The 15,905-nt window shown below is 40.8% G+C and overlaps 2 protein-coding genes across 2 annotated transcripts in view; both read right to left on the reverse strand.

Moving 5' to 3' along the window:
* RB195_019522 (uncharacterized protein) overlaps window positions 1–894 on the reverse strand; it is a gene marked incomplete at both ends in the record, with an annotated part of 7,672 nt that extends 6,778 nt beyond the window's left edge. The window contains one exon of the mRNA XM_064187409.1: window positions 806–894. Coding sequence (XP_064043290.1) covers window positions 806–894 — 89 coding nt within the window. The remainder of the gene's footprint in view (window positions 1–805) is intronic.
* Window positions 895–1,917: 1,023 nt separating this feature from the next.
* On the reverse strand, window positions 1,918–11,321 carry RB195_019523 (uncharacterized protein; the record flags this gene model as incomplete). The annotated part of the gene is made up of 10 exons (XM_064187410.1): window positions 1,918–1,998; window positions 2,052–2,130; window positions 2,187–2,295; window positions 2,867–2,982; window positions 4,591–4,775; window positions 5,701–5,829; window positions 8,307–8,466; window positions 10,250–10,375; window positions 11,066–11,128; window positions 11,209–11,321. 10 exons carry the CDS (start codon window positions 11,319–11,321, stop codon window positions 1,918–1,920), a joined length of 1,161 nt encoding a protein of 386 aa, XP_064043291.1.
* Window positions 11,322–15,905: the final 4,584 nt, after the last annotated feature.

Here is a 15,905-nt window from a genome sequence, read left to right on the forward strand (position 1 = left end):
TAATGTTCATATATGGAACTTCCGTACGACTCAGTCGTTCATTTGGCTAACGAAAGTTCTACCAACACTGCACCTGATGAAATACCGTTTCATGTTGAACACAATAAAGCGTGAATTACTTGAAGACAAGGAATATTATACAAAATAGAGAACCAAATTTTGGATTAGCCCAGCCCATTATTCCAAATAAAGAATGACTCTTGCAGCACACTGTGGATGCAAAGTACTAAAACACAAATAGATATATAAATATAATATAATGCCCTGCCAAATATAATGCAAAATGTGCAGTTTCTTTAAGCAATGCTTTTGAAGATGAAGAACATTCCAGAAATCTCAGAAGTAAGGAGAAAAACACAAACAGGAGGGCTAGAATACCATTCGACTTACCCTTCCCCTTGTCATTTTGACATCAAAAAATTTTGAATTTGAACTCATCGGCTACTAATGAATTTGTTGATCTGTGCCGATGGTTCGAAATCACCTCAAATATCAGCCAAGCCTGTCACCCTCCGGGATCGACAAATTGGTACAAGTAGATTGTCTGGGAGGATAAAAACGCTGACTTGATCATCGGCAGGAGAAAACGGGGAGTAGAAATCTGTTGCTACTCAGAGTACTTCAAGTCAAAGCGAGGCGGGTTCCTGCTGCAAGCAGCTCATCATCTAAACAGAAGAAAACGGAATACAATTTATTAAAAATACACTGTTCTCACTTGTTATTCTTCTAGGGAATTTACATCTCGCATTAGCAATTAAAACATTATTGATTGTCATAGAAAGAAAGGAAGGAAAGGAGAACTCACAACCCACAATTTGCAACATGGATTGGTCCACCCAATTCTCGAAGAATTTTTAAGATAATGTGCTCCGGCAGCGAGTCAAGGTCGCCCATGCCTAGAACTCTACTTGATTTGATGGAACAGATTCTACAGTAGAGAAATAATAGAGAGGTTTGAACCCAGAACGACTGAGATGCACAGTAAATCTAGATTTATGCAAAAAGATACAAGATTATTGGTTCCAGGAAAGTAACAAAATTCACAACGGATCTACAGTTCGGTAACTATAATCGAAACATTGTTGCATCGGCCTAATTAATACACGTGTACAGTTGTTCTTCAATAAAATGACATAGTATGCAGTGAGCTTTAAGGCTATCATCAAGGAGCGAAGCGCATGCATATCAACTATTGGACCATTGCGCGCGAGTTCTTCCTGTGATCTAAAAAAAAATCAGCAGCAGCACTTTCCTGTAAATTTAAAATCTTCTTTTCGCCACTTCTACTGGAGCCAACCATATATACAACAAGTCATCCATGAAAAATGAAGAAGCTCAGTAGACCGAACAGCTACTTTTTTTACCCCATTTTCATCTTCTGCGTGATCGGCCGCCATCCCTCGCTAATCCAGCACCGAATAGAACTTCATATGAAGATATCTATGAACACCAGTTATGCACGCGAATTATACAAATAGCCAAGACAAGCAAAACAAGCTAACGAATGTACAGTGGAACATGAAAGACTGTGAACAAGGCTCGTAATGGTATAAACAATGTTTTGATGCAAGCTACCAGTCCTGGAAGGCAAAAATAGCATATCGAAACGACTAGCGGGTATCTAGCACAGGCGAAATGCGGTCCAAAACCGAGGACAGACAGGATGTGTGTTTGTCGAAAAATAAAGTAGATTACACTCTAGGCAGCGTAAATGTCGAGTTACATTTTCGACCACAACAAACTAGTAATGCATGAGATATGGCAAGAATCGGTATTCGCCTAGATGACTATAGTTTCCTGATCTATATGAGAGTTATCACAACGAGAACCCATTCACAGTGAGACCATGCAAGAGCAAACCGCTGTCGCATGCGGGAAGAACGCGAACAAATGGGAACGAAGTGAAATCTATCTGTGTTAACTCTTTTTCTCCCGCCATTCATCTGGAACACTGCCAACATCGACGTATAAGTGATAGTAGAGCGGTCGAATACTGATCTATAAAAGCTTTTGTATCACAGCGTTCCTGATTGCAGCATTCAAACACAAACTTTTCGTATAGTCCATTTGCCTGTCTCATTCAGTCCGTCGTAAGCTACACGTTTTTCTGCTATTTCAAGCAGCTTGTAACTGAAATATTAATTTTTCAGAGTCTAGCAATTAAAAAAGGACTCCAAGCAACCAACATGAGCTTTGGTGCAGTTCGTTTCCTCTTCACATGCTTCAGCATCGAATATCGTCCTGTTTCAGGATCAGGTCTCTCTATTGTATAATTTAGAGAGAGGATTCGCTTACCTATAAAGCAAATGATATGCAACTGCGGATAGACTCCATAAGCTATACAAAATGAACATCTTCAGCGATCATTCCTATAATCTACGCTAAAAGGTGCTTGAGCTTTTCAGCTATCAATCAAAAGAGTAAAACCACAGGCTGATAAAGCCAAGAACAAGCATAATTGAATAATGACCAGTGTGGGCAAGTATCATCAACGAGCGACTACATCCCTGAGGCGAGTCTAAAAGAATTCAACATAGGAAATCCCTGTGATCTTTCCCTTAAAATTTCTTATGCACCACGAAATTTAGTCTCTAATTTTGATACCTCGACAATACTTAAATTGGAACGATCTGTAGTTTCAAATAAGAAATAAAATACGCTCCACCCCTTCGCTTCGAGCATAGCCGCTTGCGCAAATGCTCGTGCTTCATGTGCTTTTGACCCGACTATAGTTTCTAAGGTACATGGGCTAGTGTGCACTAAAACTCGCACTACGCCTATATGTCAATGTGAGTGGGTAGAAACTTTAGAAGAAATGCTTAACAAGAACAATAATCAAATGTGAAAATATCTGCAATATGCAAACCCATATCGTCGTCTTCGCCTCCCCATGCCCAGTACATATTTGAGTAACCGTTGATGAGACGGTAATCTTCCATGGAAACGGCCAATACACCACCCACGATCTCTTTGTACCACAGTCTGAAATAGAAAATATGCGCACACATATTAGTAGAAGGATAAGTAAAGGAAACAGGTATTCGATAAATTAACACAAAAGATGAGGAAGAGATTTGCAATAATTTTACAATTCAAAAAACCGGGAATTTTTGCTGTGTAACGTGTAAAATGTCCTCTACCAAAACTAACAAATACAAAGACGTCGCTATCAATCACACTCGGAAATACCAAAGAGAGCATCGAAACCACCAATTAGCAATGCCACTGATAGAAATGCGACTGAGGCGAAAGTGAACGGGATATGGTTACAAAAAGTAATGCACTGGAATCAACAAAAAATTCACTTCATTATGCGCTTTTCAAGGTCACATCTCTCATCTATATAGGTCATCTATGTATCAGTCTGAACGTCCGCTTCGCTTCGCTCGCCTTCACCGATCAATAAGAAATAACGGTAGTGACCTTTTTTTGTGAGATTATAATTGTTTTTCTCTTCTATCAATGCTTGTTTCAATTTTTTTTTCCTCAAAAATTTAGGAATAGATGAGAAATTTCATGATTTTCATGAATTTCAGTGATGAAGATAAAACTCTCCGTCAGACCACGTGAACGTGTGTTGGCTTGTATTGTATCTCAGTAGCCGTTTGTATGTGTGTTTCCACTTTTTGAAGAAAGGATGTTAGCAGCATCAGGGAAATATGCTTAAAAATAAATACGCGAATGAGTTATAGAAACCCATTCTACCGTTGGGGCTTCCGTGCACCAATTCGACGCCATGGTACCCGTCTCACTCTCTTTTTGAAATATCGTGACTGAGACACGCGCAGACGCACACACGTGACAGAATAAACACGTTATTATACAGCATGATAGTTTGCAAATTTGGAAGTGTACACTCACATAAAAGGTTATTTACCCTCACTAACAAATGACAGACACTGACTTGGCCTATCAAAGCCAACATACATAAAAACGTATCTCTGGACAACGGTGGGAAAGGTAGAGTGCTCGCCTATTAGGTGGTGCATGGCGATGGTTCGACACCCCACTGGTGAGGAGTTTTGCATCACTATGGAGTATTTTCGACAGACAGACAGACAGACAGACACACACACACACACACAGGGACTAAGCGTGTTATTATTTAGCATGATGTATATATATATATATATATATATATATATATATATATATATATATATATATATATATATATATATATATATATATATGCCAACTACGAGATCAAAATTATAATTTTCATCGAAAACAAACGAGGAGTTTCTTCAATCAGTGCTCCTCTCTACACGGTGCCAATCTCAGCTTCAGCGACTCTATCATCCTGATTAAATGCAAAAAAAAACATATGTCAGAAACGTCTCACTTTGTCTAGTTCATATAAAAATATGCACATTTATACAATAATATGTATTATTTTGGAAAAATTTCCATTCCTACGTGCATTTCTCACTTTAAAAAAACGCTACCCCTCAACCTAATATACCATAATCCAGTCATACCCTTTTACAAAAGAGTTTTCCATTTCGTAGAAGATACACCACACCCACTAAGAAGTTGAAACATATAAAACGCATGAAATCTGAATAGAATTATGGAAAGAAAACTGACTGGTATCCCAAGTTGCTGACGAAAGCTCCCATGTGTCGTGGTCCAGGTGGACAAGAGTAGGGATTTCGATCGTCTTGGGGGAACATGTCGACATCGTGGAAGATAACGCAGTCAACATTTAAAGTTTCAGCAAAACGGAATGCAGCGTTCATAATCCGGCCCTTGTTGAAGAGATCGTTGCCATACTGAAACTGGAGAAGTGTACTTAAGGTTTTTTCCTTACTACACATGCAATGCTGTAAGAACGCTGTACAGTAGTCCTCATTAAAGCGCCCCTATCCGTCTCCAACATCTATCTCCGTTTTCAGTTGCGCAAATTTGGTGTAACCGAAGCCATTTTCACAGCTCCGCTATGTGATGAAAGATGGAGAAGCGGCAAAGAGTGACGGCAAATGCGTCCTTCATGGCTACGACGTAAACGCAGTGCTTACACACTTTTTTCTGTTAGCAAGCCTTCTACTTTTTTTGCGACCGGCGCTGCAACAAATGCCATGAACTACGGTTCAATCCAGTAGTAGCCGCAATATCTTGCCACACGAAAAACTTGTTCTGTGGAGATCTAGACAAAACGGTGCGGTCAAGAAGTGAGGGTTCCAAAACAGAGCGTCCTCAAGGTAAGGAGCCTTTTTTTCCGCGTTAGCGTATTTTTATGTTCTATATGAGTGCTTCCAAAGCTTATAATGTTTGCTTACTATGCAGAAATGAGATTTGCTTTCTTACAATAATAGAGACATGGACAGTCTAAACTTAGACATATATTCCACCTAGACATCAATTAGTGCCGATGCAAAAGATGTAGTTGGTAAAGCCGTTCTCGCATGTGCTCAATGCAAGAGGACAATTCGGTTTTCTACTGCTTCGCAGATTTTCACACTGCTTACAAGGCCAAACAAAGAGTTTGTTTAATTCACCTAGTAACGAAGAGAAAAGAAGTTTTTTGTCTATATTTCTGTCAAGCCACAAAACTGATATTGCCTTTTGTACTTGAATACAATCTCCTTTCAAACAAAGCGTTTTTTTTTTCATTCTTAATCCAAATGAGTGAAATCAAAGCCAAAAGGAAAATCACTTTCAATTAATCTATAAGAATACAATATTCAAAAAGTGTACCTGTTCCGTCACTATAAACCTGAAATCGAGACGTTGTCTCTGAAGCACCGGTATGAGGAAATCTAACAGCCTCGTGAGATGGCTTTGCCGATCGCGGAATGGAATAATGATAGCCACTTTGTGACGCGCCTACAATTGTGAAAATGAGGGTGTATCGTCTTGTAATTGTGAAAAGGTGAAGAACATTGTTCTCTCTTAAGGAATAAAGACTCTGCTGATAATCAATCCGTTTGTGATGCATCAAAGCGTTCACTTGAATACAGAATAGTTTGAGGTTTACGAATCTGCCGTGTTTAGCCTATACAATGACTTGCGGGGGATAGTCGATAAATCAAATTAAAGCTTTTACTCTCCCACACAAGTCTGATAGAAATTTATCGAGAGATGAGATGGTTAATTGGCATGAGAACGGTTTAGAAGCAACGTCCGACCATGGAGTCGCAGCGGAGTCTCCTACCAACTGCGCTACATCCGCCCGGTTGCTGTTCTCTCTGATAAGCAAATTCTTAAAAGTTAAAGTAGATTACAAAGAAAAGGTAGGGCAAAATAAGTCCAGTTTAAAGTGTTTTACAAACTTTCGTTCTTTTTGCAAGTACTGAAGATGCTCTTGTGACAGATCACTGAGATTCTCTTCTGGCTCTCACATTTCAAAATCCTCACGTGAGCATAATACGAGGTCAAAATGTTATACTGATAGTAATTGGATCCAGAGTAACGAGGCGTCTATTTATAAAACATCTTAAGACATACCTTGTTTAGTGCTCATAGTACCTATTCGAATACATGGTTTATGTGATTTACTATCGGATCTAAGAGATTTATTTGTATATATAATATTTGCACAAGCAAATCAATATGCAATACCACCTCTCTTTCAAGCATCTGTTTGTTTGTTTTTCTTCTATTCAAATTTTTATGACTTATGGTCATAGTTCCTGGTTTGAATTTTGCTTCCCGTTATACTACTCGAATACGAAGATAAAAACCAGGTGTTTGGCAGCGAACATGAAAAACTATGTGGATAACTTCAAAATTATTGATACGCGATGGCTTCTGCCTTTGCAGGCCAAGCATAAACCAGCGTTTTGAAAGAAAAATATGCATAGTTTAAGTTTAAGCTTTGCTTCAACTACACATGTTTGCTGTAGATGTCAAGAAAGGTATTCAATTTCAGCGTGGGCGCAGTTTATAAGTCGCTTCAAAGATGTACACCATTCACTTTGTTGATAATACCTGTCAACAAATTTGATATAATAGAACCAAGCTTAAACAAGCTCTTGCGCAAACTATAGATTCTGCTAAAGAAATAGAGTTATGGAGAATTCCGAAGAATCATGACTTCCGCATTGCGCGGTTTTTTTGTGTACGGAATGAAACATGGACGTACGCTTCAAATTGCGCGAATAACTTGAAACATAACTTGCAGCTACGCGTACATGTTGGATTCAAGAACTGTAAGAACATCGTGACTTCATCCTGCACCAAACAAATATGTTCTCTTCTCCAAAATTTAGCTGTTTGTTTTCAATACATCTATAGGTTAAAAAATCACTTTGAGTGCAAACGGTGCGCGGAGAGCAACAAAACTGATGAGCAGTGAACAAGTACTGGATAATAACCAGTCAATCAACAGGCCAAAAGCGCACCACGCTACAGAGATTTAGGCGACTGTACGTAAAACTGAAAAAGCGCACAACGAAACTCTTGCACAACAGTATATAAGTAGATGACGAAAATTATGCGGGAGCAAATAATTTGAATACTTTTGTGGCCTAGATCCCGGCACAATTTGAAGGGAGAAATAAGCAGTGGAACTGAAGGCGCAGCAATGAAGATGGAAAGCACAATGAAAGCTAGTCATGGTATTGTGTTCCGGTATCTGCAATTAAGTACCCCTAATGCAATTTTTCAGTGCAAACAAAGAATTTCTAAGCGGCGATAAAATGGAAATGCAAAAAAGTGGAAAAATCGATGGTTGCTGAAAGAAATCGTCTGAGCGTTACGTATAGTAGTAGTCAGCTTGTCGATTACCTCTAAACTTCTGTTCCATATATTACGAAAAGGATAACTCAAGGGTAGCCTTGCGCAATGTTTCACGTCTTTCTGCCTACTCTCTCAGCACCGCTTACTACAATAAAATCACAACTGCATATGTTTTTATGTCCAAAAATCCTGTCTCAAGTTACTCCGTTAAAATGTAACCTCACGGAATTAATTGCACGCTCCTTCGATTTAATTACTCAGGTCTCGAGCACATTTTATCTCAGAGTGTTCGTGGGAATTCGCGTTGTACGAACGGATAATTTTTCACTTTATATAATAGTAGGAGAATTATGAGCTGCACTTCGCTGGAAACGAAAAATTCATATCCTCTGCTTACAGCGCTCTTGTTTTGCTCTACTAGGAAAAGATAATGGTGAGCAATCTTCATTACGATTACTAACTAGAAAAAACAGAATTCCTGGTGTATCGTTAGTCGTACTCTCTTGTACTCATCCCGCTCAACTTTCTCTATTGTTGAACAGTTTTTAACTTCTTCAGCTAATCAATTCGTAAGTAATGCTCATACATTACTATTAAAAGAACAATGTTCAAATTCAGGTTACCTTGCAATCACTTGGACTCCATTCTCCGCCAGGTTTCAATTCAGGGTGAACTGAAGAAACATCCGCTTCCTGCAAGTTTTCGATCAACAACACGGCTTGAGGAAGCGATCCCCACAAGTCAGGAACAGAATCGGGATCAGGGCAGTCACCACCAGGAAGGCTGAAGACACAAATGTTCACTAAATAGCAAATAAAAACTCGAAGAAATCTCAAGGCACGATCTATGGACCGGGGTTTAGCCGTATTAAGGAGGAGAAGACTCGAAATAATTAGCTACACTGCTTGGATGAACAATTTTCCAGAACTACCCAGAAGGATACTTCCAAACTGAGGCCCGAAATGAAATAAGGGCTCAGTACGTCTCTCCAGCTAGTTCTATTTAATAAGCTAATTAATTAATGCATCAACAACATATATTTCAACGCAGCCCAAAACCTCTGAAAAGAAATTTGTAATGGGAAAGTTAAACGGTGGATTTAAGGATGCCAATTCATGTTTTTGACTACTCGAATACCTCTCATTTGGAGAGCTTGAGTGCCGATGTCGCATCTCTTTTCATACGCCCCCTTCCGTCAGTAAAATCTTCAACTGTTTGATGGGAGTGAGAGGGAAGCCCTTCTATTCTTTCTGTTCTGATCCCTTTTTTCGTTTCCCATGTGTTCTCAATAGAGGAGGTAATGCTTTTTACTCGGCGCGTATTCGCCTTCCTCTCTTTGCCCTCTCTCTCATGTTCGCAAATTTTCGCAAGGTGTACACAGGAAGACGTAATATTTCTAAAGGAAAATGTGTAGGCAACTTAATTTACCATGTCCTTGTTTTTAACACCGAATAATGTACTCATGTTTAAGCGCTTTCTTCTTTTGAATATTTTTAAAACAGTTTAAAGGCATCACCCCACGAATCTGGCGTGGTATGGAGTTTCGTTGGAGTATGCCTATATCGGGTGGTAGATTATGAATACAGGGGTGGTTCCGCTCATCTTTCCCTGCATCACTGTAAACAGACGGCTTCGGAATCCGGTTCCCTACGACGTCCTCTATTGCAACGCGCAACCTTTGCGCCTTGCCCCCACCTGCGCTTCGTCGAAAATCCATTCGGGCGCCCCAAATCAATTCACTTCATCCGACGATCGCAAGTGTGGGCGGGACACAAGGGTGGCGCGTTTCAAGAGAGGACGTCGTAAGGAACCGCATTCCGAAGCCGTCTGTTTACAGTGATGCAGGGAGAGATGAGCGGAACCACCCCTGTCTTCACAATCTACGACTCGATATAGGTATACTTCAACGAAGTCCATATCACGGCAGATTTGCAGGGTGATACCTTTAAAAAACGACCGCAAATGTGAATAAGCAAGTATTCAAACTCCAAGGCGCTGCCAGCAAAGCCTGCTTATTGCTGCTTATTGCGCGCTTTCTGGCTTCTCTACGAATCTGGCGAATATCGACCAGGATTTAGTGAGTTAACAATGCATGATTCTCAAAAACTTCCATTATCGACGAAGTATGGAACTAAAACAGTTGAACTAGCAAAGGCAATGTCCAAAAGTATCATCCCCATTCTGAAATTGTTTTCCGCGAACCTTTCATTTGATACGAAGTCCGATCACTAACGTGTTAAATTTGTTAGGCGTGTTAAATGTGGATCGTGCGAGAAAGCAGAAACAGGACCCAATCTCATTATGAGACACCGACAAAAAGCATATTTCACGATCAATTCGAGGAGGCATTCGAAGAAATAGCGTTCGTTTAGACTACGCTCTAACAAAATCCAGAAGTAATGGCTCAAAAGTTTTAACCACATACTGACTGATGACTTTTTTTGCGTCTATCCGGACAAATGATCTGCATGATTTAAAAAAATGAATAGTAAACCAAGAATGAATAATGTAGGTGGGAAAATTACTATATAGGCTTAATGATATAAGTAGATACAAGATAACTTACGTTGTGAGAGTCGTCTTAAGTGTTTGTTTCGCTTCCACTACGTCTCCAACGTTATTTAAGAAATTCAGAGTTTGTCTAGCGATTTCAAGCTCTTTTGGATCAGACTCGTACAGAACGTGTAGAGGTCTAAAAATCAAAGAAAAAGTTGACACCAAATAAAAATAACGTAAAAAGTAAGAGATCAAGCATAAAAGATAGATGATTCGAAGAAAGCGTTCGCATTCATTTACAACAGAAAATCAAAGAAAATGTCGGTAAGATGAGTTGCTGCATTTGTTAGGAAGGGATTCTCAAGTAAAGATGAGCTTTTCTTCTTCAACAATAGCGTGTATATTTACCCTACACCTTATGTGAATGATTACACATCCTATATCATTCCGTTTCCTCTCTAGAAAAAGAACTAAACCGATTGCATCTCATAAGGAAAATCTGTACCGAGTGAATGCTGATTGAGAATTATTTACAAAATTTGATAGTTTGACTTGAGAATGGTATCAGCGGTAATAAAACTTTGAGGAAATGCGCGTGTTTTTCCTAGTAGTGAAATATTCTTAGCAACAGCACAAAATGTAACACTGGTTTAAAGCAGACACCACTTAGAACTGAAGAAAACATGCAACCGAACGATGTGATGATGAGAACACCTCGACTGTTGAAATCAAGACATGAGTTTCATTCACCGCGCATTGAACAAAGAAACTCAATTTCAGTGGTATTCGCTACACACTGACATATATGAAGCTTGAAACAACACATAAGGACCGAAAAGGAAAATAAAAAGAAAATGTCTAGGGTTTTTTTAACAAAAAAGGTCACCTTGCAGCATTCGCTTTGATTTCATGGCGAAGAGGTGAAGCCGTCTTAACGTGTGATAGTTCACTGAAAGAGCAATTATTGAAAACTAGCAACGAGTATAAATATAGCATAAAGCTACTGAAGATAAGCAAATACGCACTAACCTGCTTGCTGTATACTTCAAGAGAACTAGATACACAGTGGAAAACGCAATTACCAGGAAGACTAGATGCTTTGGAGAAAAGTTACGACAAACGCAGTAGCACTCGCGTAACATGGCTGAGGTACGAACCTCACCCTCGCTGGAGCGCAATGGCAACGCTCGCTCTACGCTAATGAATAAGTTGCGAGGAAAGCTACCACCAATTCATCGATAATCCTGAAGACAACACCTGTCACCTGATCATAAGAAAGCGTTCCAATATCTGTCACGTATATATACACATATATTTAAGATATACACATAGACAACATAAGAAAGTATGATAGGAGATTGTGTTAATTCAGCACAAAGCCCCGATAAAATGTAAATCCAAAAGAGAACGGTTGGTAAAAATACAGATAACCGTTTATTGTGACTGAGTGCTCAAGTGGATTCGATCCGTTGCCTCTGTCCGATAACGACCAACTACTTAGAGTGCAAACCGCTAATCCTCAATATGAACCTGTAGTTTTAGGTCCGTACTTAACACAATCCGTCATCATCGAAGTTCTAGAAGGTATAAGTGCGCCATATGTTTCGGAGAGGTGAAATCAATCCTCCTGTGGAATAATCAAAAGCTACTGAGGCTGCTAGGACGTGGTGTGAAGTGCGCTAAAATCTAAACATCAGTCTTGGGGGATCCACGACAAATAGGTTAAAGCTACTAGGAGAAAAGAAGGAAGATAGGGATCCAACCACTAGTTCTTTAACTTCTCCAAAAACGCCTTTCAAAGTGAATAGTTAAGTCAGCCTTGCTACCAAACACTAGCATTAACCTTAAAAGATCCACGATATGTAAGCTAAAGCCATTAAGAGATGATATGGATAGTGCTACTGTTGCACAGAAGTATAAGCATCATAATCGCAGAAGTATAAGAAAAGCGATAATTCCAGTGTTGCAAAGGAGAAATGATCGAAGTGACCTCACGTCCCAAATCGCAGGTCCTAAGTCATGAAAACTCGTCTAACACGCATCTACTGACACAGTCTGTACGTGGGTCTGTTAGCTGCGGTTGTGCAGCACGAAAATTGAACTGACCATGCATCATAACCGCAGAACAGGTTCTATTTTATTAAGCGAGAACCCCTTAAAAACAATCCTCCGATGTACGATGGACACGACCTGACTTGGAGGGCGGCGGGCCTTAGGACCGCAGCTGGTACCCAGTGCTGTACTATTCTTCCGTATCGTCGAAGAACCAAGAAGATTCCCTTCGAGCACTAACGCAGATTGCAATTTGCTGGTCAGGCTAGCCTCCTGAGTACGGCAACCCATCATTCCCAGTTAATCCAATTCAGGTAGGATCGAAGTCGAAGCCGACTGCACAGAGTAAAAAAAAACTAATGATGGAAAGACCAAGAGTTTTGGTTCATCTGTGTGGATCGGTTAGATGACCGATAAAAGTCCATTAAGGGAGTCCTTTAACAGAAGACCTAATGGTTCCTCAAGGCCAGGTTCGCGGGTTCTCCCGCGCAGTGTTGCGACCGGGCGACAGGTCGAACACGTGAAGTTTTGTCGTCGGGAGCGGCGTTGCGTTTGGAGGAAGACTATGAGAATAGGCGAAGATGAGAAGTCTTCCTTGAATCGGCTGAGCAAAAGCACGGTAAAAAAAAGTATACAAGCACAGGCATCGTATCGTCTGCCGTTGAGGGTTCGCATCTGTCGCTCTACATTACCGTTTTCTTATCCCTCCTTTTTAAAGCCCGGCCCGCAAAGCTATGCGCTTCTGTGCATTGGTCAGAACGTACGGCATAAAGGTAGGTGGGGCACTCAACACCGCTCTAACCGAACTGTAATTTCGAGCGCGAAGAACGTTCTTAACTGAAAAGTCATAACTGGAAGTAATACCTGAGTCAGTCGCGGCCCTAGAGCCGAAGCATCAGTCTTCCAGGATCCATGACATGGCTAAAAGCTGAAACCATTAAGAGAAAAGGAAGAAAGCGCCGGAACTACTAGTACTTTAACTTCACCAAAATCTCCGAATAGGCTTGCTGGAAGTGATATGCTGATTCGTATCATGTACTGGTCTCAAAGGGAAAAAGAACCAAATTAGCAGGAGGGATTGCTTCTCTGCAATCCGTATTAGCTAACGAACGGTTCGAGAACAGTTCGGCTAGAGCAGTGCTGAGTTCCCCCACCTTTGCACCAATTGTACAGTATGCATTACATACTACTGTGCCAGTAGTCTGCTATAGTGAAGTGAGGAAGAGATTAGTTTCTTTAACCAGTAACAATAGTGCGATTGCACTCGAAGGCATCACTCCACGAATCTGGGGAGGTGCGGGTTTCAGGTGGATTATGCCTATAAGGGGTCGTTGATTATGGTCAGGAGGGTGATTCCGTCCATTACTTGCTAATTGGCGTAGAAAAACGGGCTCGGAAAATGCGGAAGAAATGGACGGAATCACCCTCTTCCCCATAATCAATGACCCTGTACAGGCATAACCCACCTGAAAACCGCACCACCCCAGATTCGTGGGGCGATGCTCTAGAGTGGTTTAGTGGCAGTAATATTTATTAACAAGCGAAGGATCACAAAGTGCGGCCCGGCCCCACTATTAGTCACAAAAGCAGAAAGTAAAAATTTCAGTAAAAACTTATTTATTAAAATTTATTTCAGTAAAAACGCTCGTATTTCTGTGGCATTTTATCAGGATGGCCGCAGCGGGCGGTCATCCTGATAAAATGAAAGCAGCTTTGAAGGCATCACCCCACAATCTGAGGTGGTACGGATTTCAGGTGGAGTATTGTATATGGGATCGTAGATTAAGGAGAGGCGAGGGGGGGGGGGGGGGGGGTAATTCCGTTCATTTCTTATTAATTGCCGCAAAAAACGGCCCCGGAAGACACGGCTTCGAGCGTTTCGGCGGGCTATTTTCTACAACGAGTTCGATTCGAGCGCACCGTGTCCACACGCCGCATATTCCGGGCCGTTTTTCACTCAAATTAGCAAGAAATGGATGGAATCACCCACCTCTCCATAATCTACGATCCCGTATACGAATAGTCCACCTGAAATCCGTACCACCTCAGATTCGTGGGGTGATGCCTTTAACGCCTGTACAGAATCTACACTATTGGTGGGGTTCTGCAGAAATAATGGAGAAATAATGTCAAGTACTTTGACAGCATATGTGCAGCATATGCAGTTCGTTCAATTGTTTGAAAGCATCGGAACTGTACGCAAGCACAGAAGGACCGCGGCAGGTAGCAGACGCGCCTCAGCTACCCCTCCCCAACATATTCGGCGCGGACCACACACACGCTTTCGGAGGGGCGGGCGTTTTTAGGTGCAACTAGTGTAATTACGACAACCGCAGCCCATTAAACAACCACACACCGCATACCCTTATCCATAAATTTCGTCAGAAAACCTCTTTTCAAGCATTTTTGGCTGATATCAAGTGAATAATTTTTGAGCTATATTATTACTGTTGCTTGCAGTCGGAAGCGATCTCTGGAGTAGCTTCGGAGCGACCGTCCGACTACACATATCTTTCAACAGGCTGCCCCGAAGGAGCCCCACACCCCACAGATTCATGAGGTATCTCTTCCCTTCTATACGGATTTGTTATTTGCATCTACACTGGGAAGTTAGTGATCGGTTTGACGAAGACTTTTCATGATCATCTTGTTATCCTTAGGTTTCTCTTCATTTTTCTGTTAACACTTGTCGAGACAACGTGGAGTATCGGTGCGTTTTCTCGAGATATTGGTCTCGCCAAGGACGAATGTCTCTATCACACCAATGAACTGCGCTTCATATATTCTATGAAATAGAGCTTCGAGAACCTCCAAGTGTCTAAATATCAGAGTTCAAATATGCATTTGAAGAGAAGCCTTAAGGGACTTGATTCTCATTTTACTCTTCACTAAATGAGAAGATGGAACTAAGCAAAGCTCTGCTGAAAAGGGCATGCAGCAGCCAAAGTAAGCGGTGGATCGAATAGATAGACATGATGAAAAATATGTGAAGAGATTTGGAAGAATCTTAGCAATGTCGCGCGCTACAAATAAAATTTGCATATGGTTATTCGAAAACGCAGAGTTATTCGAAAAATTTATGGTCACAATGCGAAAAGGCATCGATTTTTGAAGGCAAGAAAGTTGTACTAAGATCGGTTAGACCTTTTCATACAAGTTTGCAGAAGCCTACGCGTTACTAAAGTGCAAACTGTGTTGTCTTTTACACCTCGATTATGAGTGAAACGCATTATTGTTAGAATAGACATTCTTTTTTGATCCCCAGTTTGTTCCAATCTGGGGTGCAACTGCGCGCTTTAGTGAACCAATTGTAGTTTCTGAAATCTTTTAGTTTGTAATTTGCTCGCTAATGAATTTATAAGTAGGCGATTTCGCGCGCTGCTTTCATCAAAGTCGACGCAGTAACTCAAATCTTTTTCCTTTTTGGAAAAGCTCCTGTATAGTTCTTTATGTGGTTTCATAGCTTCTAGACGATGTGCGCGGTGTGAAATCAACAACGGGAGAACCAATTTTTCGCAGCTTCAGAATGTTCCCAGAATATGCGTATAGCGCAGTTTAATGATGCGGTGCAAGTCTCTAAAACAAATGAACCGAACAGAGGCCGGCCGACGCAATCACTAGGTTTGGAACAGGATCTTGGCATTTACCAGAGAATCTGCAGTTGTCCTCGTTCT

This window comes from Necator americanus, chromosome II (assembly GCF_031761385.1).
Source record: "Necator americanus strain Aroian chromosome II, whole genome shotgun sequence".
Classification (NCBI taxonomy): Eukaryota; Metazoa; Nematoda; class Chromadorea; order Rhabditida; family Ancylostomatidae; genus Necator; species Necator americanus.